General features: G+C 40.6%; 1 protein-coding gene across 1 annotated transcript in view; it reads left to right on the forward strand.

Moving 5' to 3' along the window:
* The first annotated feature begins 887 nt into the window (after window positions 1–887).
* B4GALNT3 (beta-1,4-N-acetyl-galactosaminyltransferase 3) overlaps window positions 888–25332 on the forward strand; it is an 88173-nt gene continuing 63728 nt past the window's right edge. The window contains exon 1 of the mRNA XM_083366810.1: window positions 888–1297. Within this exon, the coding sequence (XP_083222936.1) occupies window positions 1150–1297 (148 nt within the window). The 5' untranslated portion in view covers window positions 888–1149. The remainder of the gene's footprint in view (window positions 1298–25332) is intronic.

Here is a 25332-nt window from a genome sequence, read left to right on the forward strand (position 1 = left end):
TGCCCAATCTTAGGTGAAAGCCAGATAGAAGCAGGCCTTTTCCCACCATTGGCCACTTGTCAGCAGGAGCAGTTTTAAGTTAGAGGAAGTCAGATGTTGGTGTTCCCAATGAGTTCCTGGCCAAGAAGAATAGTCGGACAGAAGATCCCCAACCCCGGAGAGTTAATAAGGCGAGGCATTCAAGCGCAGGCTGGACAAGCCACAGATTGGGATGCTTTCATTCGGATTCCTGGAGGGAGCCCAGAGTCGGACGAAGTGATTTTAAGCCCTGCTTGGGTGAACCGTGGCTTCCCAACCGTTCCCCCGAACGTCCTTCCTCCGCGGGCCCTTCCCTTCCGCGACTTTTTAGATCAGCTCGGGCTGGGATCTGGGGCCTCTCCTCGGACCCCCCCCACCCGCCCCCCCGCACCCATCAGCGCAGCCTTAAGGAACCGTTCAAAGCCAGGATGCCGGGAGACGGGGCGTCTGGGCGGCGGCGCACAGGTGCCCGAGGAGAGCAGGAAGGGAAGGAGAGTCGTTGTCTTCGGTGAAGGAGGAGGCTGTGGGAGGAGGAGGAGGAGGAGGTCCCGCCCCTGCATCGGGCTGGCTGGGTTTGGGCAAGAAGAAAGCGCGTGGACGAGACGGGGAAGAAGAGGAGACGAGCCCGCTCGGCGTTGGCAGCGGGGCGAGCGAAGGCAGGCAGGCAGGCAGGCAGGCAGAAAAAGTGGGACCTGGGCGGATCGCCTGGCCGAGAAGCGAAGGGAGCGGGACGATACCTGCGGAAGGTGGCCGGAAAGCAGGCAGAGCTCGGAGCCCAATCCGAAGGGGCGAGAAGAGGCTCCGGAGGGAGGGAGGGAAGGAAGGAAGGGAAGGGAAGGGAAGGGAAGGGAAGGGAAGGGAAGGAAGGAAGGAAGGAAGGAAGGAAGGAAGGAAGGAAGGAAGGAAGGAAGGAAGGAAGGAAGGAAGGAAGGAAGGAAGGACGGGGGATTTGAGCGCGTGCGGGACAACTTCGATGTTGGGGTCCCGGAGCAGCCACCCGGCGCCGGCGAACACTTGCGGGCTCCGTAGCAGGTGAAGCCTTGCGGAGGAGCCGAACCGGGCGAACGCTGCCACGGCAACAGCCGCCGCAGCAGCAGCATGTTCGTTTCTTCCGGCTTCGACTGAAGCGGGATGAGGACCCTCGCGTTCCTTCTGGGCAAGGCGCTAAGGAGAAGGTTTCGCCTCCTGCTGGTCTTCGGGCTGCTGGCCGTGGGGCTCTGCGCAGCCTACCTGGAGCTGGTGGTGCTGGCCGACCGGAATGGACACCCCCTGAACCACAGTGAGTTACTATTTGGTGGTGGGGTGGTGGTGGTGGTGAGCAACGGGGGTCCTCCCCTTGCTGAACTAGGGTCTGGGGCCGGCTTGGTCCTTGCCGGGCATCAACTGGGCTCCAAGCCGGCTTAAACTTGGCTTAAAACTTAGTCCTCCTGGCATCAGCTTTCCGTCCTGTCTGTATAAATTCCTCATCTTAAGAGCAGCGGGCATCTTGGCATGTGCCCTGAACCACAGGAAGCCCTTCTCATTGCAGTCCTGGTGTGCAGAACTCCACAGGTTGGCCTTGGGAGGGCAGGGGAGGGCGTTGCCTGTGTTTGTAATTGTACAGGCCCCATCGGCGCTTCGCCACAGCCCAAGGTATGCCATGGCATCATCCTTTTTTCTGCGGTGCTCCCATGCGGTTGCCTTCATCTACCTCCCAGCCCAGCTGCCAGGCAGCTTTAATTCATCCTTTCTCTATACTTCTAATAGCACTTCTCCATTTATTACAAGGTACTTGCTACATCAGCCGCCCCTGTTTTTCATGCAGTGGGGAACAGTGACAAGGATGGTTTGGCAGAACAGACAATGGATTTGGTGCTGGGATAACTTTGGCCCATTCAAGGATGGGTGGATAATACTTCAACCTAAACAATGGTTAAAAAAAAAAGCCCACAGTAAGGCTTAATGGGCAAATGTAAATGCATACAGTATTTAGGGTGCTTTTAGTGATGAAAATGCCTATTGTTATATGATGTACTAAACACTTATATTAGCATGTCATTTAAAATTAGGCAGAAATGTAAGGATTCTGGACAAGTAACTAAGATACAGATAATCCTCGACCATTGGTCTAGTGACTGTTCAGAGTTACAGTGGCACTGAAAAAAATGACTTATGACCAGTTTTCACACTTATGACCGTTGCAGCATCCCTAGAGTCACATGATCAAAATCGTGGCAACCAGCAAGTATTTACGAGGGTTGCGGCATCCTGATGTCATGTGATCAGCATTTGTAACCTTCGCAGCTGGCTTCTGACAAGCAAAATCAATGGGGGAAGCCAGGTTCGCTTACTGACAGCACAATTCTTTTAATGACTGCAGTGGTTTGCTTAACAAATGTGGCAAAAAGGATCATAAAAGTGGCCAAACGCACTTAACACCTGTCTTGCTTAGCAATGGAAATTTTGGAGTCAATTGTGGTCGTAAGTCGGGGACTATGTATACTTGTTTCTTCTAAGTTTCTGCATGTCCAGTTGATTCGAAAAGGGAAACAAAAAGGTTGACAATGTTAAATTTGGCCAAACCATCTTAACATGTTTCTGGTGACAGTTTGTTATTTTTCCGTGAACTTTTCAAAAATCGCTTTGGTTCAAAAATCTGCCTTACCCATTGTCTTCCCTTCTCCCGCTTCTTTCAACCAAACAGAATAGTTTTTGCTTATTTGTCATCTGTTCATATTTCATGCTCATAATAAGCAGGTTTCTTCTGCCTGTTGAACCTCATCTCAAGGGAGCAATCTTTATTTTTTTTCCAGGAGTGATTGATTGATTCATCTTACGGTTCATCTTATTCTTATCAGCCGTCTCCATCTTTGTTAATCAATTATGTCTTCCTTCTTGCTCTGTCTTTTTCAATTTCGTAATTGCTTTGCAGATTCTGATCTTTCTTGTCATAGAAATAACCTTATTCTTCCTATGTTTGTCACTGCCTTTCTTCTATGATTAAGAGACTCTTCGTATTTCTCCAGGCCCTGAAAACCATAAATTATTATGAATTCAATAAGCATACTGGTTGATATTACCTTTGTCTTCTTAATATTTAGCATTAACCCAAATTTTTCACATTCCATTTTAATCTTTCAGTGAGCTCTTATAAGTTGTCTTTACTTGCAACTAAGAAAGTTTATCTTTAACTGTTAGGATTCCAGTCATTTCTAATCCTTCCATTCTTATAAGGTATTTGGTGTACGAGCTAAACAAATATAGGTTCAATATGCATCAGTATGTCTCTCCATATTCTGAATTACTGTTTCTTTCAGTTCTTTCCATGCTTTTTTTTATATTTCATTTATTTATCAGTAAATACAATACCTAATATTTTCCTGCTTGTTAGCTTTCATTGTTTTTCTTTTTAAGGAAATAATTGCATCAACTCAGTCAAGAGTTGAAACTGAATGTACATGTTTAAGTGAAAAGTATGTTTTGTAACTTTACTGTCTATTTCTTTTTACTGCCAACTATATAACATTTTACTGCTGGCTTGTAATTTTACTACCAGCTTTTCCCTTGACTCTGCTTGTCAGAAGCTAGCTGTGAAGGACAGAAATGGTGATCACATGACCATGGGACAGTGAAACATTTGTAAACACCCACCAATTGAGAAAAGTTCCATTCGCAATCACGTAATGGTCATAAGCGCAAGGACTAATTGTACAGCTATTTTTTCAAAGATACCATAACTTTGAACAGCCACTAAACAGGGCAATCATTAAGTAAGGACTACCTGTATAATACATAAAGCTGAGAGATGGATCACCTCTTTAATACATTCATACTTTCTTTAAGGCACATTAGGGTACATGCAGCCCATTATATATGAATTGGCCAGTCACTGACAGTGGGGCGTAAGGGCAGGATTTTTATAAGTTTAGAAGTAGGCAAAGACTCAGTCATTTGCTTTGCTGGCTGGGGAATTCTAGGAGCTAAAATCAACACATCTTCAAATTGTCAAGGTTGAGAAACATTGAATTATACCAAGACATCAAGTCATTTAATTGGTTTGGGTTTAGTGTGTGCAATCCAGCCATGGCAGTTGATACCTTATGACTTGATGGCCTGCGAGTTTGAGCAGTTGTGATTTATTCAGTCAATCATGGTTAGTTCTAAAAGGTGGAGCCCAGGCCATTTGATGAGGTGAGAACTTAAGGGAGGATTTATAGCAGGAGTGGGTAATTAATTTTCCCAAAAGATCACATGAGAAACTGGGACTATTGTGAAGGGATGCCGTTGCCATGGCCCCTGCTGCCGACATCCACCACTGCTCCCTACTTCCCCAAAATGCCATTCCATGCACCAACGCTGCCCCCACTCTCCAGAGCTGCCCTCACCCCTTCTGCCATTGCTCCACCCCCTGCCACTGATGATGCCCCACCATCTAACAACAATACCTACCACCACCATGGGCCCCACAGGCTATAAAATGCCCAGGTTTGATGTACAGTATTCAGTATTTCCTTCCATCTGCTCACGAACAGGTAATAATAGTAAAGTTGGAAGGGACCTTGGAGGTCATCTAGTCCAACCCCCTGCTCAGGCAGGAAACCTTATACCATTTCAGGCAAATGGCTGTCCAGTCTCTTCTTAAAAACTTCCAGTGTTGGAGCATTCACAACTTCTGGAGGCAGGTTGTTCCACTGATTAATTGTTCTAACTGTCAGGAAGTTTCTCCTTAGTTCTAGGTTGCTTCTCTCCTTGACTAGTTTCCATCCGTTGCTTCTTGTCCTGCCTTCAGGTGCTTTGGAGAATAGCTTGACTCCCTCTTCTTTGGGGCAACTCCTGTTAATAGGTAATAGGAATTGTTACCTGAAGAGCTGTAATCAATAAATGTACAATATGTTTTCGTGTCAATGGATGTGAGATGGGAATTGTAGTGTATGTTTGAAAGGCCTTTTATTGGGAAATGTTCTGCTAAGCCATGGTTTGATTACATGCAAGTTTTAACTGTAGCTTTGTCATCTCAGTCAGCATAATGAAAGATAAAAAATAGCATTCAGGGAATATCCCAGACTACAGGGGATTAAAAATGGATTATTTGCTCTCTCTGCTTAGGGAAAAGGACAGGCCATTCTTTGACCGTTTGGCATCCTGGTCAATTCCCGGGTGTTGGGAAACCCTGATTTAGAGTGAGGTTGACTACATAAGAACCAAGTACACAAATATACCCTCAGGTGATTTTTAAAACAAAGAAAAGAATTTTCTCATAATGTTCAAGTTAAAGATAGTAATTGTAAATAAAAGTTTCCTAAGTACATGACACAAGACCTTTTTAATATGCTGATTTGATAAAATGATACAAGCTTGTGGTACATAATTATTTAATCAATATATTGCATAACTCTTTGTAACATGAACTATATACATACTTCATACTTTGTCATAGTAAATATGCCCTTTGCCACTATTAAAATTAATAAAGAAAGTTCACATAAATTGAATCTTGAAATAGGAAGGTAATATTAATTCCTTCATGGAAAGGGGAGATACTAATTTCTCTAATTGAGAAAACATTTCTATGGACACTGTTCGTTAAAAAATTCTTCTGTGTACATAGATACTGGGTCTATTATTCTCATATCAAAGTTTTGGCAATGAAATATAACAGCGTGAGAAAAAATAAAGAGATATTTCTTATAATGTAATAATATAATATTTTCCCAATATAAAACTGAAAATGAATAGTACAGTAATTTATTGTAACTATTATAATGCATCTCTTATAATACTTCTGCATTTGTGCTATGAATGTAATACATTTGTCATCTGTGAAAGACAATAAAATAGGTCTACTTTTTCAGATTCAATAGAATAGAATAGAATAGAATAGAATAGAATAGAATAGAATAGAATAGAATAGAATAGAATAGAATAGAATCTGGAAGGGACCTTGGAGGTCTTCTAGTCCAGCCCCCTGATCAAGCAGGAGAACTTATACCATTTCAGACAAGTGACTGTCCAGTCTCTTCTTAAAAATCTCCAGTGATGGAGCGCTCACGATTTCTGGAGGCAAGCTGTTCCACTGGTTAATTATTATTATTATTATTATTATTATTATTATTATTATTATTATTATTATTATTATTATTATTATTAATTTTATTTGTATACCACCCTTCTCCCGAAGGACTCAGGGCGGTGAACAGGGCAATACATATTAAAAAAACAAGATACAAAAATTAAAAACGATTAGACAAAATGCCCACAAATAAGTTAAAACACATTAAAAAGTAGGTTAAAACAGATTAGTAATCTGTCCTCACTTTCAGGAACTTTCTCCTTAATTCCAGGTTGCTTCTCTCTTTGATCAGTTTCCAACCATTATTTCTTGTAAGATTACATAAGGTGAATAGGGCAGTATGGATGTAAGAAAATCTAAACAATCAAGATAGATTCAAATATAATTTAGTTATGACTTCATAAATAGTACTGTACTATTATGGATAGTAAACAATACAGTACTACCTGTACTATTTACTATTTACTCTCTAGCAACACACTACTAGTGAGAGGTTCCTTGAAGATGGGCTGTAGCATGAGTCCTAAAGCTTGGAAGGCTAAACCTCTGGTCCCAGTGTCCGACCCATATTGGATCCTGCAGTACAGGTAATCCTTGACTTAAGACCAAAATTTCCTTTGCTAAGCAAGGCGGTTGGGGAGTTTTGCTCCATTTTATGACCTTTTTACCACAGTTGTTAAGCAAATCATTGCGGTAGTTAAATAAATCATGTGGCCATTTGGCAAACCTGACTTCCCCCATTGACTTTGCTTGTTGGAAGCCGGCAGGGAAAATTACAAATCATGATAACATGAACCCTGGGCAGTTGCCAAGTGCCTGAATTTTGATCATGTGACCATAGGAATCTTGGAACAGTACTAAGTATGCAAAACAGTCATAAGTCACTTTTTTTCAGCTTTGAACGGTCCCTAAACAAATGGTTGCAAATTGAGGATTACCTGTAATACGATCCAATCAAAATAAGCAGATAAATATGCAGATAAAGTCTGTGCAACTTGGAAGTCCTTGTTTGCTTGGTGTGGCTGTCCCTCTTCTGTCTATGCATGTGTGTGTATATAAATAATTCCAGGCTCTTAGAAGACATGGGTTCTCTTTCTTTCACATAGCAATTTAAAAGACAGCTGCCAAAAGCTGGAGGAAAATATACCTCTGTTTAGTTTAAGGATTTGCTAGTGGCTTGTAAAGGCAGTCTTTGAGACTGCAAGCACTGTCTTGCTGCCAGTAAAACATTTATTTTGAGGTGTAGCAATGTAAAGCATTTTTAAAAATTTTTTTGCTATTTTAGCTCAGTAAAATTTCCACCTTGTGTAGGTAGAAGCCGTCTCTAGTTTTTATTTTTATTTTCTTTCTGTAGAGGAGATGGTCCCAAATGAAGGCCATAAGGGCTCTTGGGGAGAGAATGGTTCCAAAGCTTTTATTTATTCTCTGCTTTTATTATTTTGCTTAATCTGTCTTCACAGTCTCCCAGGTGAAAAAATCTAAATACAAGCAGGAATTATAGCACTGCTGTTGCTGATGCAATAGCCTGCCTCTGCATTTGTTGTTCTAAAACCAAGGTACTTTTTTTTCTCAATAATTTCCCAGGCCTGGAAAGAAGCCTTTACAAGATCAGTATTTCCATGTCTGTTGGTAACAGAACATTCTCTGTTAAACTCTTGATGTGTGCGGAGGTTTCACTGGCTAGGAGGATACCCAGTTGAGACAAGCTGTTATATGATCTCTGCTGGAAAACAATAGGCTGCTTCAGTCTAGGGCAGGGGTAGGCAACCTCGGCTCTTTTATGACTCATGGACTCCCAACTCCCAGAATTCCTGAGTTGAAGTCCATGAGTCATAAAAGAGCCGAGGTTGCCTACCCCTGGTCTAGGGACAAGAAAACATCAAGTTTTCTAGATGATCCTGAAGTACAACAACAACAACAACAAATAATAATAAATAAAAAATAATAAATAAATAAATATAATAATAATAATAATAATAATAATAATAATAATAATAATAATAATAATGAAGAAGAAGAAGAAGAAGAAGAAGAAGAAGAAGAAGAAGAAGAAGAAGAAGAAGAAGAAGAAGAAGAAGAAGTAGTAGTAGTAGTTGGAAGGGACCTTGGAGGTCATCTAGTCCAACCCCCTGCTCAGGCAGGAAACCCTATACCATTTCAGACAAGTGGCTGGCCAGTCTCTTCTTAAAAACTTCCAGTGTTGGAGCATTCACCACTTCTGGAGGCAGGTTGTTCCACTGGTTAATTGTTCTAAGTGTCAGGTAGTTTCTCCTTAGTTCTAGGTTGCTTCTCTCCTTGACTAGTTTCCATCCGTTGCTTCTTGTCCTGCTTTCAGGTGCTTTGGAGAACAGCTTGACTCCCTCTTCTTTGTGGCAGCCCCTGAGATATTGGAACACTGCTATCATGTCACCCCTCACCCTTCTCTTCATTAAACTACACATACCCAATTCCAGCAACCGTTCCCTATATGTTTTAGCCTCCAGTCCCCCAATCATCTTTGTTGCTCTTCTCTGTACCCTTTCTAGAGTCTCAACATATTTTTTACATCGTGGTGACCAAAACTGGATGCAGTATTCCAGGTGTGGCCTTACCAAGGCATTGTAAAGTGGTATTAACACTTCATGTGGTCTCGATTCTATCCCTCTGTTAATGCAGCCTAGCACTGTGCTGGCTTTTTTGGCAGCTGCAGCACACTGCTGGCTCATATTGAAGTGATTGTCCACTAGGACTCCGAGATCTCTCTCACAGTTGCTACTATTGAGCAAGGTACCACCTATACTATACCTGTGCATTTGATTTTTCCTACCTAAATGTAGAACCTTACTTTTTTCACAATTGAATTTCATTTTGTTAGATAGTGCCCAGTGTTCGAGTCTGTCCAGATCCTCCTGTATCTTAAGCCTATCTTCTGGAATATTGGCTATTCCTGCCAGCTTGGTGTCGTCTGCAAATTTGATGAGTTCCCCATCTATCCCCTCATCCAAATCGTTGATGAAGATGTTGAAGAGCACTGGGCCCAGAACAGAGCCCTGGGGCACCCCACTACACACTTCCTTCCATGTAGATGCAGTTCCATTGAGGACCACATGCTGAGTACGGCCTGTCAGCCAGCTACGAATCCATCTGGTGGTGATGCTATCTAACCCACATTTTTCTATCTTATCAAGTAGTAGGTTGTGATCTACTTTATCAAATGTCTTACTGAAGTCCAAGTAAATTATATCTACAGCATTCCTCTGGTCCACTAATTTTGTCACTTGGTCAAAGAATGCAATAAGATTTGTCTGGCATGATCTGTTTTTGACAAACCCATGTTGACTTTTAGTGATTACTTTGTTTGCATCAAGGTGTTCGCTGATTTGTTGTTTGATTATCTTTTGAGCCTTGGTGGAGCAGAGGGCTAATGCCTCCTTAAGTAACACCAGCTGCCTGCAATTAGTGCAGGTTCGTGTCCCACCAGGCTCAAGGTTGACTCAGCCTTCCATCCTTCCGAGGTAGGTAAAATGAGGACCCAGATTGTTGGGGGCAATTAAGCTGACTTTGTAATAATGCCGCTTGGGGTATGTGTGAAAGCCCTAACAAGCAGGCATATACATAGAATGAAGGCTACTGCTAAGCTTGTAAGCCGCCCTGAGTCTTCGGAGAAGGGTGGGATATAAATGTAATAAAAAAAATAAAATAATTTTTTCCCCCAGAATCTTCCCAGGTATTGAGGTCAGGCTGATAGGTCTGTAGTTTCCTGGGTCTGTTATTTTTCCTTTTTTGAAGATGGAACTACATCAGCTTTCTTCCAGTCCTCTGGTAGTTCCCCAGTGCTCCAGGATCTTTGAAAAATATAGTTCAGTGGTTCTGAGATCACGTCTGCCAGTTCCTTCAGAACCTTGGGGTGTAATCCATCTGGTCCTGGTGATTTGAACTTGTCTAGGCTGGACAGGTGCTCACTTACCATTTTCTTGCCTAACTTAACCTTTACTGTTTGACAAAGGTTCGACTTAAGCTTTGTCTAGGCATTCTAACACTCTACTAAAATGCACTGTATGCTTGTTTTGGCTTGGTATGATGTGACAGCCTAAATGTTTTAAAGCATGTTTTCTTTATACATGATCCATATTATAGTCTCAGCAGGAGACAACACCTGGTTTAACTTGTTTATGCCTGGAAGCTAAGAAAGGTCAGACGGGGTTCATGCTTGGCATGGATTCCTCTGGAGAATACTGTAGGACAGATTGGGAAGTGAAACAATTAAATCCCAAGGACATCCCAGTGGCACATAATTTCTGTAATCCTACCAGTATAACTGCATGGTTGTATTAATGAATTCATCTGGAATCAAGCTTAGCTCCTAGGAGACTTTATTTACTGATGCTGAAGCAAAGATACAAACATTGCCACAAATGATGTAAACAATAATATTTTTCTCATATTAAAAAGAACTAGAAGATTAAAATCAAACGGGCACAACAACACAAATTAAAGTGCCAACAGTTTACTACATAGGCTCTGGACTAATTGTAATAAATCAGAGGGGAAGGAACAGTCTCACAGTTTGGGGCACCTGTGTCAAAAAGTTCCCCCCTCGGGTTGTTACGTAGTGAACCCCCGAGACAGATACAACATTGTCATGATGGGATCCTCACCAGATCTTAGTGCTCAGGCAGATATGCAGGAAAAAATTGGTCTGTCAAATATCTAATCCTAATTCCAGCATCAACTTCCTGAAATTTTAAGGAGTGGGGAAAACATATTGGTAGCCAATGCAATTCCATGAAATAGACCTTATTTATTCCATAGTTAGGTTATTCCTTTTAATAGTTTAATGAAGTAATTATGCATTGACGTTGATTTCTATGGCAGTCTCAAGGGCAGCGACACATATAGCACAGCACAATAATCAGTTTTGTGATTAGCACTACAAAGAACAAGGTGCCTGGATTACCTTTATCCAAGAACAGCTAGAACTGGAAAAACACATTCTTTGCCAGAGAAAACACATGTGCTTTTATTCAGGGTGCTGGATTTAGAAGAATCCCCAGAGTCTACCCATCTGTTCTTTCAGACGGAATACAATCACATCTGAAGTAGGTAATTTCCCTGGAATAAGGTAGATGCCTATAATACATGCTTCTGTTTTGGTGTAATGCTGCATCTTCCTGGCCAACATATCCAGAGATATTTCTAAAGTCCAATAGCCTTCTTAAGAATTAACAAGATTTTGTTGTTGTTGTTAGTTGCGAAGTCGTGTCCGACCCATCATGACCCAATGGACAACGTTCCTCGAGGCTTTCCTGTCCTCTACCATCTTCTGGAGTCCATGTAGGCTCATGCCTATTGCTTCAGTGACTCCATCCAGCCACCTCATTCTCTGTTGTCCCCTTCTTCTATTGCCCTCAATCTTTCCCAGCATCAGGCTCTTCTCCAGTGAGTCCTTCCTTCCCATTAGGTGGCCAAAGTATTTGAGTTTCCACTTCAGGATCTGGCCTTCTAAAGAGCAGTCAGGGTTGATCTCCTCTAGGACTGACCGGTTTGATCGCCTTGCCGTCCAAGGGACTCGCAGGAGTCTTCTCCAGCACCACAGTTCAAAGGCCTCAATTCTTTGGCGCTCAGCCTTTTTTATGGTCCAACAAGATTTTACTTTTGTTATTAAGATTGTCAATCAAGAGGAAACCAAAGCTAATTCAATCCTCAATCATGCATATCTTCTAAAAGTATCTGAGCATCTGTACAAGTCCTCTCCTAAGCAGTCTTTCTAAGGCAGACATGTAAAACTCTTGACATCACGTGACGTTGCACGATGTCACAGAAGTTTTTCCCCATTGTTGGCAATGGGGTGGGCGCAGTTTCCTCGTGACACATCTGGCCCGCGGGCCGGCAGTTTGACACCCCTGTTCTAAGGGCTGTGGGAAGTAACAGGGTAATAGGCTGCAAATATTCTTTCTGTTTTTTACACATTTCATTAAGTACAAAAATTAAAAACATTGAACGTAGTGTATCATCTTTGACATACATCTTTGTCTGATCATTCAATATTGGTAACTTTGCATGTGGTACATAAGAAAGTAAATATTACATACTTATATACAGCTATACATTTCCAGTTAACCTTTTTCTACTGATATCCATTCTATCGACTTCCTTCTTTTCCCCCTCCATTTGTAAAATTTATTCCATACTATGTAATATTCTGTTTCATCCTGATCTTTTAGTTCTTTTGTCATCTTGGCCAGTTCTGCACAATACAAGTTTTTTTTATTAGCGCATCCCCGTTAGAAGCCTCAGCTACTTTCCAATTTTGAGCAAGCAAAATTCTTGCCGCCGTTATAGCATGTATGATTAAGTATGTATCGGCTTTGTTTATGTTCTTTTCTAATATTCCTAATAATAGTGTTTCTGGTTTGTATTGAGTTTTTTGACCTGTCATTTAAAGATAGGACCACCATTCCTTGGTGGAGCAGTGGGCTAATGCCTCCTTAAGTAACACCAGCTGCCTGCAATTAGTGCAGGTTCGCATCCCACCAGGTTCAAGGTTGACTCAGCCTTCCATCCTTCCGAGGTAGGTAAAATGAGGACCCAGATTGTTGGGGGCAATTAAGCTGACTTTGTAATAATGCCGCTTGGGGTGTGTGGGAAAGCCCTAATAAGCAGGCATATACATAGAATGAAGGCTACTGCTAAGCTTGTAAGCCGCCCTGAGTCTTCGGAGAAGGGCGGGATATAAATGGAATTAAAATAAAATAAATAAAATAAATTCCAAAACAATTCCCTGCTGTGTCAACTCTTGTCTTTGCTTTATATGACCTTCCTCTGACAAAATGTCTTTATATGTAATAACTTTATCTTGCCTATATAAGTTGGGGTACGTGACTGCTTCTAATGGTGAAAGCCAACCTGGAGCTTCTAGTGTTGGTATTTAACAGTAGTCCAGCTTTTTATTAGCTCTTGCCGAACTTTGTGTCTCAGGAATTATTGGTGGTTCCTGCTTTTCCCTGTCCATAAATGGGCATGCCAACCCTGCTGAAGGTCATGCCCCTCTAAATATAAACATCTTTTGTTTTCCAGAGTGATCCAGTCCCTAATCCACGTCAGGGACGCTGCTTGATAATACAGTTCCCAATCCGGAAAACCTAATCCCCCTCTCTCTTTGGCATCCTGTAGTAGAGACTTTTGTTTTATTCTCGCCTTCTTTCTTTCCCACACAAAATCTAAAGTTAATTTATTCAACTCTGTAAAAAAAAATTATCTAATTGGATTGGAATATTTTGAAACAAGAATATCATTTTAGGTGGAATGTTCATTTTCACTGCTGAAATTCTTCCAAGAAGTGAAAGATTTAGGTTTCTCCAGCGGTCTAAGTCAACTTTTATTTGCTTTACTAATTTTCCATAATTGTCCTCTTTGATTGATGAGCAACGTGCAGAAATAACAATTCCCAGATATTTTATTTTAGGAACTATTTGTATACCTAATTTTTTGGCAAGATTTTCTTTTTGTGCATTGGCCATATTTTTAGCTATGATCTTTGTTTTGTTTCTATTTATTTTGAAGCCTGCCGAATCTCCATACTCCTCCAGTATTTCAAATAGTTTCTGACCTGATTGCTCTGGATCTTCCAATATAAATACTAAATCATCAGCATGTTGTTGTTAGTTGCGAAGTCGTGTCCGACCCATTGCGACCCTATGGACAATGTTCCTCCAGGCCTTCCTGTCCTCTACCATCTTCTGGAGTCCATTTAAGCTCACGGCCACTGCTTCAGTGACTCCATCCAGCCACCTCATTCTCTGTCGTCCCCTTCTTCTATTGCCCTCGATCTTTCCCAGCATTAGGCTCTTCTCCAGTGAGTCCTTCCTTCTCATTAGGTGGCCAAAGTATTTGAGTTTTAGCATAGGCTTGATCATCAGCATAGACTTGATATTTGCATACACTGCAAATATTCTGATTTAAACATATATTCCTCAGTTGGAAGTGCATCAGTCCATTCAGTGTGATTTCATCCTGACTTAAGGGTGAATATAGCTTCATGTTTATAGTTGTTTGTTTGTCATCTATTATACTAGCATATTAATATCACTTCTGTTTGGAAAAAAAATCCTGAATTAACATCAATTCAATAAAATGAATAAAAATCATTAAATGTCAGGCGCAAACAACCAGATCCACATATGTAGAGTTCAAACTAGCTACTTTATTGTTCTACACCTATTTCACAGGAATCTTCCCAGACTGGCGGTTTTCACCTGGGAAAGACTAGATAAAGATCAAAGCCATTTGGGGGTGGGCGTTCAGGCTTCAACCCTCTTCCAAACTGGGACAGTTGCTGTCCAACATTAAAAGAGTAATGCCAGATAAAAGAATCGATTGAGAAGCTAATTTTAAACAGGAATTAAAAATATCTAACCCAGAAACATTGTGGCCTGATGTATTGCTGATAGGAAATAATTTCACATGACCTTGGCACTCTTGTTTGAAACCATGGTCTATTGCTAGCAAATGCTGATTAGTTAGTGTCACTATTAATTGAGTATGTCCTGAAAGAGTAGTAAAAGTATGCTTATACAGAGAGGAAGAAGACTGTATAATATTTCCAACAAAATGTCTTTGATGGAATTCTGCTGGTGACTTTCTAAGTGCCATTCATGTGCAATCCATCTTCTTCAAAAATGCTGAAACTGAGGCAACTTTGTTTCCTTAAACAGAGAAAGGTAGGATGGTATGTGTATATGTGCCATCTGGAGACAGCTTCTCACAAAAAGAAAAAAAAATGTAGTTAGGAATGGAACAGATCTGTCAGGGAGAAAATTCCCACTTTAATACATTAATACAAGGGCCTTGTTCTGTCCCACAAGCTATGATGATTGAAACTGTTCTTCTCATCTGTAAAAATCAAAGTTCATAATTGTTGTATCTATTTGCTGTTCTCTTATTTTATAAACTCTGTCAGGAGCTGAAAAATCTCAAGGAACTCCAATATGTTCATGGGACACCATGATTTAGGGCTTTCCCCCCACATAGTTATAATGTAGAGCAAGGGTGGAGAACTATCGTCCCTTTGTGACCTGTGGACTTCAACTCCCAGAATTCATACAGGGGCCATAATTCCCCACCCCTGATGCAGAGGAACAGTAGTTTTTATATCTCTCCTCATGCCCACAACTCTCAGCAACAAGTTATTTTGTTAGCAGAGTGGCAAGAAAAAGAAAGCACTCAGGCCAAACTTGTTCTTCTGAATTTTCCACCTCTTGTTTCTCCGCATTTTTCAAAAAACAAACAAACATTCAAGTCCTTTCCCATGCATTCTGGATACCCAATCTGTGTATCAGCCATCTGAGTAATTTGTTCAAATTACATTTAAAAAAAAATGAGCACCACAGCAATAAAGTTACCCTCCCACCCTATCGCCCTGAGTGGGCTGTTTGCAAATTGTTATGGGGGTGGGGGTGTGGGGTGGAAAATAGAGAAACAAAAAGAGGTTATTTTTCTAAATAACCAGATTTATTTATTTTTTAGCCTGTGGGCAGAGTTTAATCACTGAAATGATTCAAACAGGTATTTTAGACGAGTTTCATTCCCGGACAATGTACAATGTATGTACCAATCCGAAGAAAAATTGAACTAGTGGTTTCAACCTCTGGAGAGATGGAAGCTTTCTCATTCCATCAAGGCTGCATGAAACAATCTATAATTTCTGTTCAAGGTTTGTCTTCATCAAGTGGAAAGTGCAAATGGAATACATTGTTTTTGAAAGGCCATCAGTCCTTTTTCTGAAGGTCTCCTTCCCTGAGTTCTAGACCTGTCTTGGGCACAAAGTGAATTGGGTGACATTGAGCCGGTCACTTTCTCTCAGCCCTAGGAAGGAGCCAATGGCAAACTACTTCTGAAAAACTTTGCCAAGAAAATTGCAGGGATCTGACTCCAGACAGTCTCTGTGAACGGAACATAATTGAATAAAAGAAGGGAAAGAAAACTTCCTAGATAGAGGGAGGAATAATAGAATAACGATAAGAGCCTTGGTGGAGCAGTGGGCTAATGCCTCCTTAAGTAACACCAGCTGCCTGCAATTAGTGCAGGTTCGAGTCCCACCAGGCTCAAGGTTGACTCAGCCTTCCATCCTTCCAAGGTAGGTAAAATGAGGATCCAGATTGTTGGGGGCAATTAAGCTGACTTTGTAATAATGCTGCTGGGGGGGGGCAAAAGCCCTAATTAGCAGGCATATACATAGAATGAAGGCTATTGCTAAGCACATTTGATTTGTGCTTAGATTGTAAGCCGCCCTGAATCTTCGGAGAAGGGCGGGATATACCGGTAAATGGAATTAAATAAATAAAAATATAAATGGGATTAAAATTAAAAAAAAACAAAAAAAACAGAATATCAGCGTTGGAAGAGATCTTGGAGGTCTTCTAGCCCAACACAATGTTCAGACAGGAAATCCTACACCATTTCAGATAATTGCTTGTCCAATCTCTTCTTTAAAACCTCCAGTGTTGGAGCACCTACAACTTCTGGAGGCAGGTTGTTCCACTGATTAATTGTTCTCACTGTCAGGGAATTTCTTAGTTCTAGGTTGCTTCTCTCCTAGATTAGTTTCCATCCATTGCTTCTTGCCTTGCCTTCAGGTGCGTGACAACTGTGGATGAAAAGTTTCTCTCTCCAGAGCTTTAAAACCTGAACTGTTGTACAAGCAATTTGATAGAGAATAAAGATCGCTGTCAGATTTTCTTTCTAACTTTATGTGCCACATGGGGTCTGAATGGAAGTGAAGAAGAGATGAAAAGACGGAGGAGAGCAAGAAAGAAGGGGAGATAGAAATATTAAAGGAAAAATGAAATAGGCAGAAAAAAGTGGGGAAAGAAAAAGAAGATGAAGAGGACATGAAAAAAGTTCAATATAATGTCATCCAGAAGTGAAGTCTCTCTCATAGTAGTGAGCACAGTATTTATCTCTAAATACATCTAGTCTTTTACTCAAAATAAGAGGGTTTATACAAAGGAACAAACACCAGTAGCATATGACTAATATTTATACAACTGTGGTGTATATACTGTATACTGTTTCTTGTTAAATTCAAGGGTTAAGGAGAAAATCTTTTGTTAGATTACAAAAACTAAAAAAAAAGGTGTGTGGGGGGTGTGCAAGGGTGGGATAGTGAAAGACATCTGAATTGGAAAATAATCTGCTGAGAATAATTTTCTGTTTTACCAAAATTCTTTAAAGGATGGATGTTTAGGCTTGGAAGAGTGTGATATAAGATGCCTGGCCTGCACGCAAGGCTCTCTTATCTGCTGAGCTTCTCCTGAGCTTTCTGTTCTGTTTCATAATGTTTGATTTTCCCATGCATTCTGGATTGATTCTGAATTAATCTGTCTTTGATGACCTTTAAAAAGCACTTTGCATTTCTAGATCTTTGGGACTGCATTTTCTTTCGTTCTGGGGGATTTGTACTGCTACATGAGTTAGCCAGAATAAATCAACCCAGAGAGTTATTTAAGTTCATTTGGGAAGGTTGGGCATTATTTGTTATCTTTAGATGCATACATTACATTATTCTTATTTTATCTGAGCAGAATTACTGTTATTTATAAAGCTTGCTTTCTGAATCTGAAATTGCAACACAGCTGATTTATATAGTGGTGCTGGTCCTTTTCTGAATATAACATGCATGGGTTGTGCTAAGATGTATTGTTCTGGCTGCCAAGTTTGCATTTTCCTCTTTTTATCAGTAAAAATCACATTTTTGACCCTCCCACTGTCCCCTGTTCCCCACAATGGTGCATCTCTTCTCAGACCTTCTTCTAGGACAGGGGTCTTCAAACTTGGCCCTTTTATGATTTGTGGACTTCAACTCCCAGAATTCCTCAGCCAGCATGCCTGGCTGAGGAATTCTGGGACTTGAAGTCCACAAGTCATAAAAGGGCCAAGTTTGAAGACCCCTGCTCTAGGATAAAAGGTCCTCAACCCCTGAATTAGACTGAGCTCAAGAAATTGCAAGGTATTTACTTCCATAGACATGTGTAACATGATGTCGGCTTGGTAGTGGCATTATTGCCCAAGCCATATAAATGGCATAATTTCCATTAGTTGCATCAATTGCATCATTTATGCAATGCATTTTGTCACTGATAGCATCGATTGGATTTACACAATATGCTGAACCATAAACCACCATTTCCAAACACCATTGTTTTGGCTCATGTAGTGCATTAAGCCAAAACCAACAAGCCAGGTTGTGTTTTTTAGGTGTTGGCTAATTAACCAGTTTTGTTTTCAAAACCTTTATACTGTCGAAGAGTTCAAACCATCCCTCCCTCCCTGTGGGAAGAATGGCTCTTACCTTATTCCTTGATAAACCCTTTGTAACATTGAACAAACTGAGCCTGGCAATACTCCTGGCAATACTCCACATGGAAAAAGGTGGGAAAAAGACATGTCATAAAAACTCAGAAGGAATTTTTTTTGGGGGGGGGGAAGAGTGCTTAGTCCCCACCCATTCACATGCCTAGGCAGTTTCTGCCCAGTGGAAGAACACCTGATAATACTTTCAATCTCAGGGTAAAAATAGTGGCATAAACAAAGCCAGCTCATGTTTCGTTTTCTCCTGCCCAAACTTGCATGTACAAATACTCTGATGAGAGTAATATGAAATCTGCAGTCAGCTTGCTTACCTTCTGAGCAGCATGCAGGCATTCAGCCCATGTTCTCCAGGCCTGACTCATGGATTTCCAACTTTTTCAAAAGTTTACAAGGTGAAGGGAGTGCCTTGAGAACAGGACTGAAAGAAGAAGATCTTGCAAACTGTTTGCTCATGACTACCAAATGAATGGAACTCTAATCACTTGGAGATCCACAAAGTTCACTGTGAATCCAAATTAAACCCCTTCATTTCTGGAAGGGAGGGCATTTGCTTTCATCTTGGCTGAACTGGGTTGGCAGAGTCCATGCACTGTAGTAGGATACAGTAGTTTGGTTTTAAGCAAATTCTCTGAGTCGCTGAGCTTGTCGATCAGAAGATCGGCAGTTTGGCAGGTCGAATCCCGAGTGCCGTGTAACAGAGTGAGCGCCTGTTACTCGTCCCAGCTTCTGCCAACCTAGCAGTTCAAAAGCACATCAAAATGCAAGTAGAAAAATAGGGACCACTACGGTGGGAAGGTAACAGCGTTCCGTGTGCCTTTGGCGTCTAGTCATGCCGGCCACAAGACCATGGTGATGTCCTCGCTGGTTCTTCGCCTTTGAAACAGAGATGAGCACCAGCCCCTAGAGTTGGAAACGACTAGCACGCATGTGCGGGGGAACCTTTACCTTTTATTATAAGTTAGAATAAGCTTGTGACTTCAATCATTTATGACTTGAATTGTTTAAATGGTCATTTTTAACTTTGTCTATTGCCCCGAGTCATTGCCCTAACTAAAATGGGTGGTCATAAATTGTAAGATAAATAAAATTGAAAGAGGAACAAAGAGAAAGAGAGACAGTGCTGAATCTTTTGTAATCTTAGTTATGTTGTGTTCTACACAACAATAACTTTAACTTAAGGGGATTTGAGGGGGTATTGACACAGTATGTTGTGTGAATGGAGTTCTTATGGTGTGGAAACCCATGGCTTGTGGCTAAGTAAACTCAGCCAGTTATGATTTATTCAGTAGGTCATTGCTGTGCATGAATCTAGTTGTGTGATTGCAGTTACCTATAGAAAAGCAGCACTCCCACCAAGTAACATTTTCAAATATCTCTAACATTTTCAAAGTGGGATGCATTTATTTATTTAGATAGATAGTGCTCATGGATTGTCACTTCTGTGAAATGTCCCAAATAGTTCTTATTTCAGATTTTCAGTTACATGGAAGCTCTTAGGAGGTTTTCAGATTGATCAGTCCCAGAAAAGTTGTAGATATTTTGACCTTACATGTTTTTCAACCTGTAGTAGAAAAAAATAAGTTGACCTTCACATTTTAAATTTTAGTACAGAATTGCACTTTGGTAAGTAAGAGACTAAAACTCTTTTGTTCCATTACTAATGGGTAAGCAGATGGGTGGGTGGCTATAGTGCTCCGGATTATACAGGCTCCAGATGCATTTAAATAAGAAGGAAAAGATAAGATCTTGGGAACTTGTTATTCTTCTCCATTTCCATGATAAGTAGAGTTGACCCGCCAGCTTGCCCTAAGGCTCTATGATAACATTAGTGAATGCCAGATTGGCTGATAATAAGCAATCAATTATCCATGATTTGGTCTTGAAAAAAGAGCAGACTTATTTTACCTTACTAAGGTTGGGAGACTAAGCTGTGAAGAGCTGATCTTATCTAGATGTGCCTAGATTTTATATATAGCACCAACATAGGCTTGGCTAAGGGGCGGAATGGGGTGGAGGAGAGGAGGCACAGCATTTTCTGCTCTGTTCAATTGTTGAAATACCAGGGGAGTACAAAATCTTGCAAACTATTTGCAAAGATATTGGGGGCAGTTGGTGTGTGTGAAAATGTTGAGCCCACTTCATGATTTAGGAGGGAGAATCTCTGTATTCTAAAGCAATTCAGTTTTCATCACCAGGAGAAGTTCTGGAACAAGAATTCAAATATTAGTCTCTAAATTTTGCTGATGAGGACAGATTGGGGTGGCAGTAGGCTTGCCATGGTGCAGTGTTTTCTAACATACAAATGTATAGATATCAACTCCTGGAAATCCCAATGTTGCCCTTGATAGGTGGAAAATTCTGGAATTAAAGTCAACACACTGAAATTGTCGTACCAGGGAATGACTGCTATTGTATCCAAAGTTCTCTACCTGGTCTGTTAGCAAAGGTTTTGCTCTGACATGATGTTCAGAAGCCCAAGTTGATTCTCTAGGGAAGTTCACATTTGTGCTAAGATTCAGTGCCTTAAATTTTGGGGAGACAAGTGATAAATAGCACTACAAAACTCAGAGACACGTGTCAACGAACTGCTTGTGGAATGTACTTTCAAACAACCAAAGCAAGATTTATTTAATCCTGATTTATTTAATAAATCAAGCTTGTCTGGGTTCACCCTTTGTACTGAAATAATCATTTATAAACTAAAATGTTTGGATTTGTACAACTAACTGAGTCAAAACTCAGACAAACCACATTATGAGTTAACATGTTCTGGAGCAAATGCTGATTAGTTATGTAAAGACTGGGTTCACATGTTTTCCTAAAATTATGATTTGCTTAATGATATTTTATTGAATAACCTACAATCGGTTAGATTTCCACAACATATTAAACAAGAGGTTCCCAAACTTTATAGGTTGATGCCCCCTTAAATGTCTCAGTAATTGTTTCACAGCCCCCTATGCTAGTAGATTGCATGGCATCCCACAGATGTCAAACATTTCTATGTTTTCCTTAAAAATTTAAAATATCCTGTAGTGCCCCTGTGACTATCCCTGCAGTGCACAGTTTGGGAACTGTGACACTAAATCATAAACCATATTCTACAAACCTCTGCAGCTGGATTGACATAGACATTAAGTCACATCCAAACTCACCAACTATCCAAATGGTACAGCTTTACATGATGTGTGAATGCAGCCAGTCTGTGGTATGGCTTAGAGCTGCTTCAGCAGAGAGAATGCAAGCTTGTTTCCTTCTTATGTAGTTGTGGCAGCAAGTTTATATTTAGCTGGCAGTATGTGGCCTTGTGGGCAGCATAAAGAAAAAAAATCCCTGCAGATCATTACCTCACCCTGCCCAGTTTACCAGAGTATTTAAGCTGCTTGGGTGGAGAGTGGAGAGATAAATTTAGATGAACCATTCCTTCGCCAAGTGCTATGTGTCTGACCTAGCTAAACTTTGGTGAGATAGGAATCGAGAACGATATCAGATCTCCTCTCTGAGTTTCCCAGGGTGTCCTTATTCCAGAAATGTGCACTGGGAAAAAGAAAATGCCTTTTATAAGGGATGACTTCTGGGTAGTGTATGGTGGGATAGCTGGATAGTATGAGCCCTGCATAGTGTGAAGTTGAGAAATGCCTTTCTCCATGGAGCTCTTGAATTATAGCCGGAAGGCAGCTGATGCATGCATACGTGGAATGCTACAGGGCTTTCCTGAAAGAAGCCTGGCATAGGAGCAAAGGCATTCAGAGGATTCCCTGATAGAAGGGGCTACTTATAGCGCGCACACATATGTTTGCGCTCACTGCAGCCAGCAGCAGCTTTGGTGGAAGATTTCCAAAAGGGGAAACAAATGCAGGTCTGCAGGATCGTTCCAGAAATCCCACATAAATGCAAACTATATGACAGGAATCCTCGACTTACAACCCCAGTTGGGATGGGAATTTTGGGTTGTAAGTCATTGTGTAGGAGATGACCAGGATAAGCCCATGGGAAGGGTCAAATGCATCATCAGTCTGGAGTCCCTTCACACCCACAAGAGATCTAAGTCCAGCTCTCCTTGAGTTCCATGGACTCTTATCTCCCGCCAATAGGCCTTGTCTGTTAATAGGTCAGATTCTTGTAGAGCAGGGGTCCTCAACCTCTGATCCAGGGCCCGCTTACCAGTCCATGGCCTGTTGGGAATCAGGCCATGCAAGCAATGGGCAAGTGTGTGAAGCTTTATTTGCGCATGCGCAGGAGTTAGGTTGTGCACGCAAAGCAACCCCCTTTCCCTCCTCACTCCTTCCCTTCTCCCCCCCCCCCCCGCTTGGTGCTGCTGCTGCTGCTGATCTGTGGAGCCAGAAAAGTTGGGGGCTGCGGTTGTAGAGAGATGGCATGGAATAAACTTGTGCTTATTTGAACAACCTTGGCTCCTGATTTCATGCGCTTGACACGTTGGGGTCGTCACTTGAGGCACCACACAACCAGACTCAAGACCAGGAAGTTTTTATGACAAGTCAACTTAGTCATTAAGCAAACTGTGTCTAAGCAAACCACGTGATCATAAGTGCAAGCCCACTTTATGCAGTGGGTAGGTATATTTTCCTGGGAAAATGGCAACAGTGTTGAAATACATGATCATGTGAGAAGAGACTGGACAGCCATTTGTCTGAAATGGTATAGTTTCCTTCCTGAGCAGGGGATTGGACTAGATGACCTCCAGGGTCCCTTCTAACATCATCATCATCATCATCATCATCATCATCATCATCATTATTATTAATAATAATAATATTTCCATTCATTTTGCTGGTTATTTGTGTCTTGAATAAGAACTCTGCATTGATTTGTTCAATTCTCCTTTCATATTTTATTTTATTTTTTTATTGGCTATCCATGGAATTCTCAGAAGCCTTCTCCAACACAAAAGTTGAAAAGCACCATATTCTTTCTATCTTCTTCACAATCCAACTTCTATAAAGTTTCACAGAGAAATATGCCACGGCTGCCCAATAAGTGCTAGTAAGAATGTCGTGCTAAATTCTAGATTCTGTGACAGAGAAGACAACAAAGAATGAAATTCTTTTGCACCGAACTGAATGAAAACTTAAGAGAATTTTTTTTTGAGAGCACCCCGGTCCACTAGTAGGTACGGCTATTATTTTAAATTTTCTTTTTAATGTCTTTTCCATCTTTCTAGGATGGTCAGTATATTTTTTCAGCCCAATAGCCACATATTGTGGCCAGCTGGCAGACTGCCCCAATCCATGGTGACCACATTAATTGAAAGCTGGGTGGAGTTCCATATGTAGCAAGTGGGTTGTCTTGAATCATGGTTGTGCAGGCCTCCCATAGTTATTTAAAGCTAAAATCAGTAATCTGCTGTCTGGAACAAAAACCCAGACTTCTTCCTTGCAATAACAGAAATCGCTGAAATTTTTTATTGCTTTTGATACTTTATTTCCCTTATATTTCAGCCACTGTTACACTAGCGATGGCCATTCTGCTAGTTAAAGATGCCAACTTGTTAAAAACACAAATGAGTATTTGCTCATTCTATTATTTTACTAGATGAAACACATGAAAGTTCCATAAACAAAAAGGAAGAATAATGATAGATAATGTATCAAAGACATGAAGTATTAAGGAATACGTAGTCTAAGGATCTTTGAGTCCCTGATACTGTTTATAATCTGTCACAAGGCCTCGCTAGTTAAGGGATTGTTTAGCTACTACCTCGTTGTCTGGAAAAATCCACTTCTAGCAATGGAACTTCCTAACTGTATGGCATTTTCAAAACTTTGCTCATGAAATTGAATTAATGACAATCTTATCTTTTCCCTGCTATGATTCTGTCCCTCATGCTTTCAATAGAGTGCTTTATTAATTGTCTGCAACATGTTCCAGGAAAAGGTTAAAAAAATAGCAAGGGTGTGCATGTTGATTTCCCCCCTTGTTTTTAATCCTATATTTTATTATTAGATCTTTATAATACTTCGTTGTAATTATAAATTTCTATAATTTTTTTTGCAATTTGCTAACAGCTATAGGATATTTGGAAGAGAAGGAGCAAACGAGGTACCATGAAAAATGCATATATCGTCTGTGTAACAATGCTATGAACAGTGCAATTGTAGGAAAAATACATTGGAAAGATCTCCTTTATGAATTTTTCATACTTAATCCACAGCTTATGACCCATTGCTTAGTAATCATTCAAAGTTACAATATCCATAATGCTGGGCACTCAGCAACCAGACCGTATTTACAATAAAATTTACATTTTATTCCCTTTATCCCTTTTCCTTCCCCTTTTTCCATTGTCTTTATTTTTTATTTGTGTCTTATATTAAGAAAAATAATAATAAAAATATATTTTACACATGGCCACATTTTATGAGGTTTTTGGCAAAACCATCCCATAGTACCAGTTGGTTTGCTTAAGAAACTAGTCATCATTAATGATTGTCACACAAAAAAAGTCTTAAAATCAAGTCAGACACATGAGGGACCCATTTTATGACTGTTGCAATTTACAGCTGTAATGGATAGGTTCCATTACGGTTGTAAGTTGAGGACCACCTGCATTCAAAACATACTTTAGCATTTGCCATAGGGTAAAATATAGTAAATACAACCAAGAAGAAGAAATGCAAATTCAAGTGATGTGCTAGATTTCAGATGACACATTATGGTTATTATGATTTGGACTTTTATGGAAAAAACAGGCAAATTTTGAACATTGGAGACCAGATAAAAATGGTATCCTTATCAGTTTATTTACATAATTTCTCTTCAAACACATCTGATCTTTTGTATTTTGACATAATGAATATTGACTTTGCTTCACCTACATAGGTTCATATGAAGCATTTGCCTACATTATGTGTACAGAATGTGGCTTTTCTTACATTAGATTTTTTGTTGATGCTTGT

The sequence above is a fragment of the Vipera ursinii genome (genome assembly GCF_947247035.1).
Source record: "Vipera ursinii genome assembly, chromosome: 6".
Taxonomy (NCBI): domain Eukaryota; kingdom Metazoa; phylum Chordata; class Lepidosauria; order Squamata; family Viperidae; genus Vipera; species Vipera ursinii.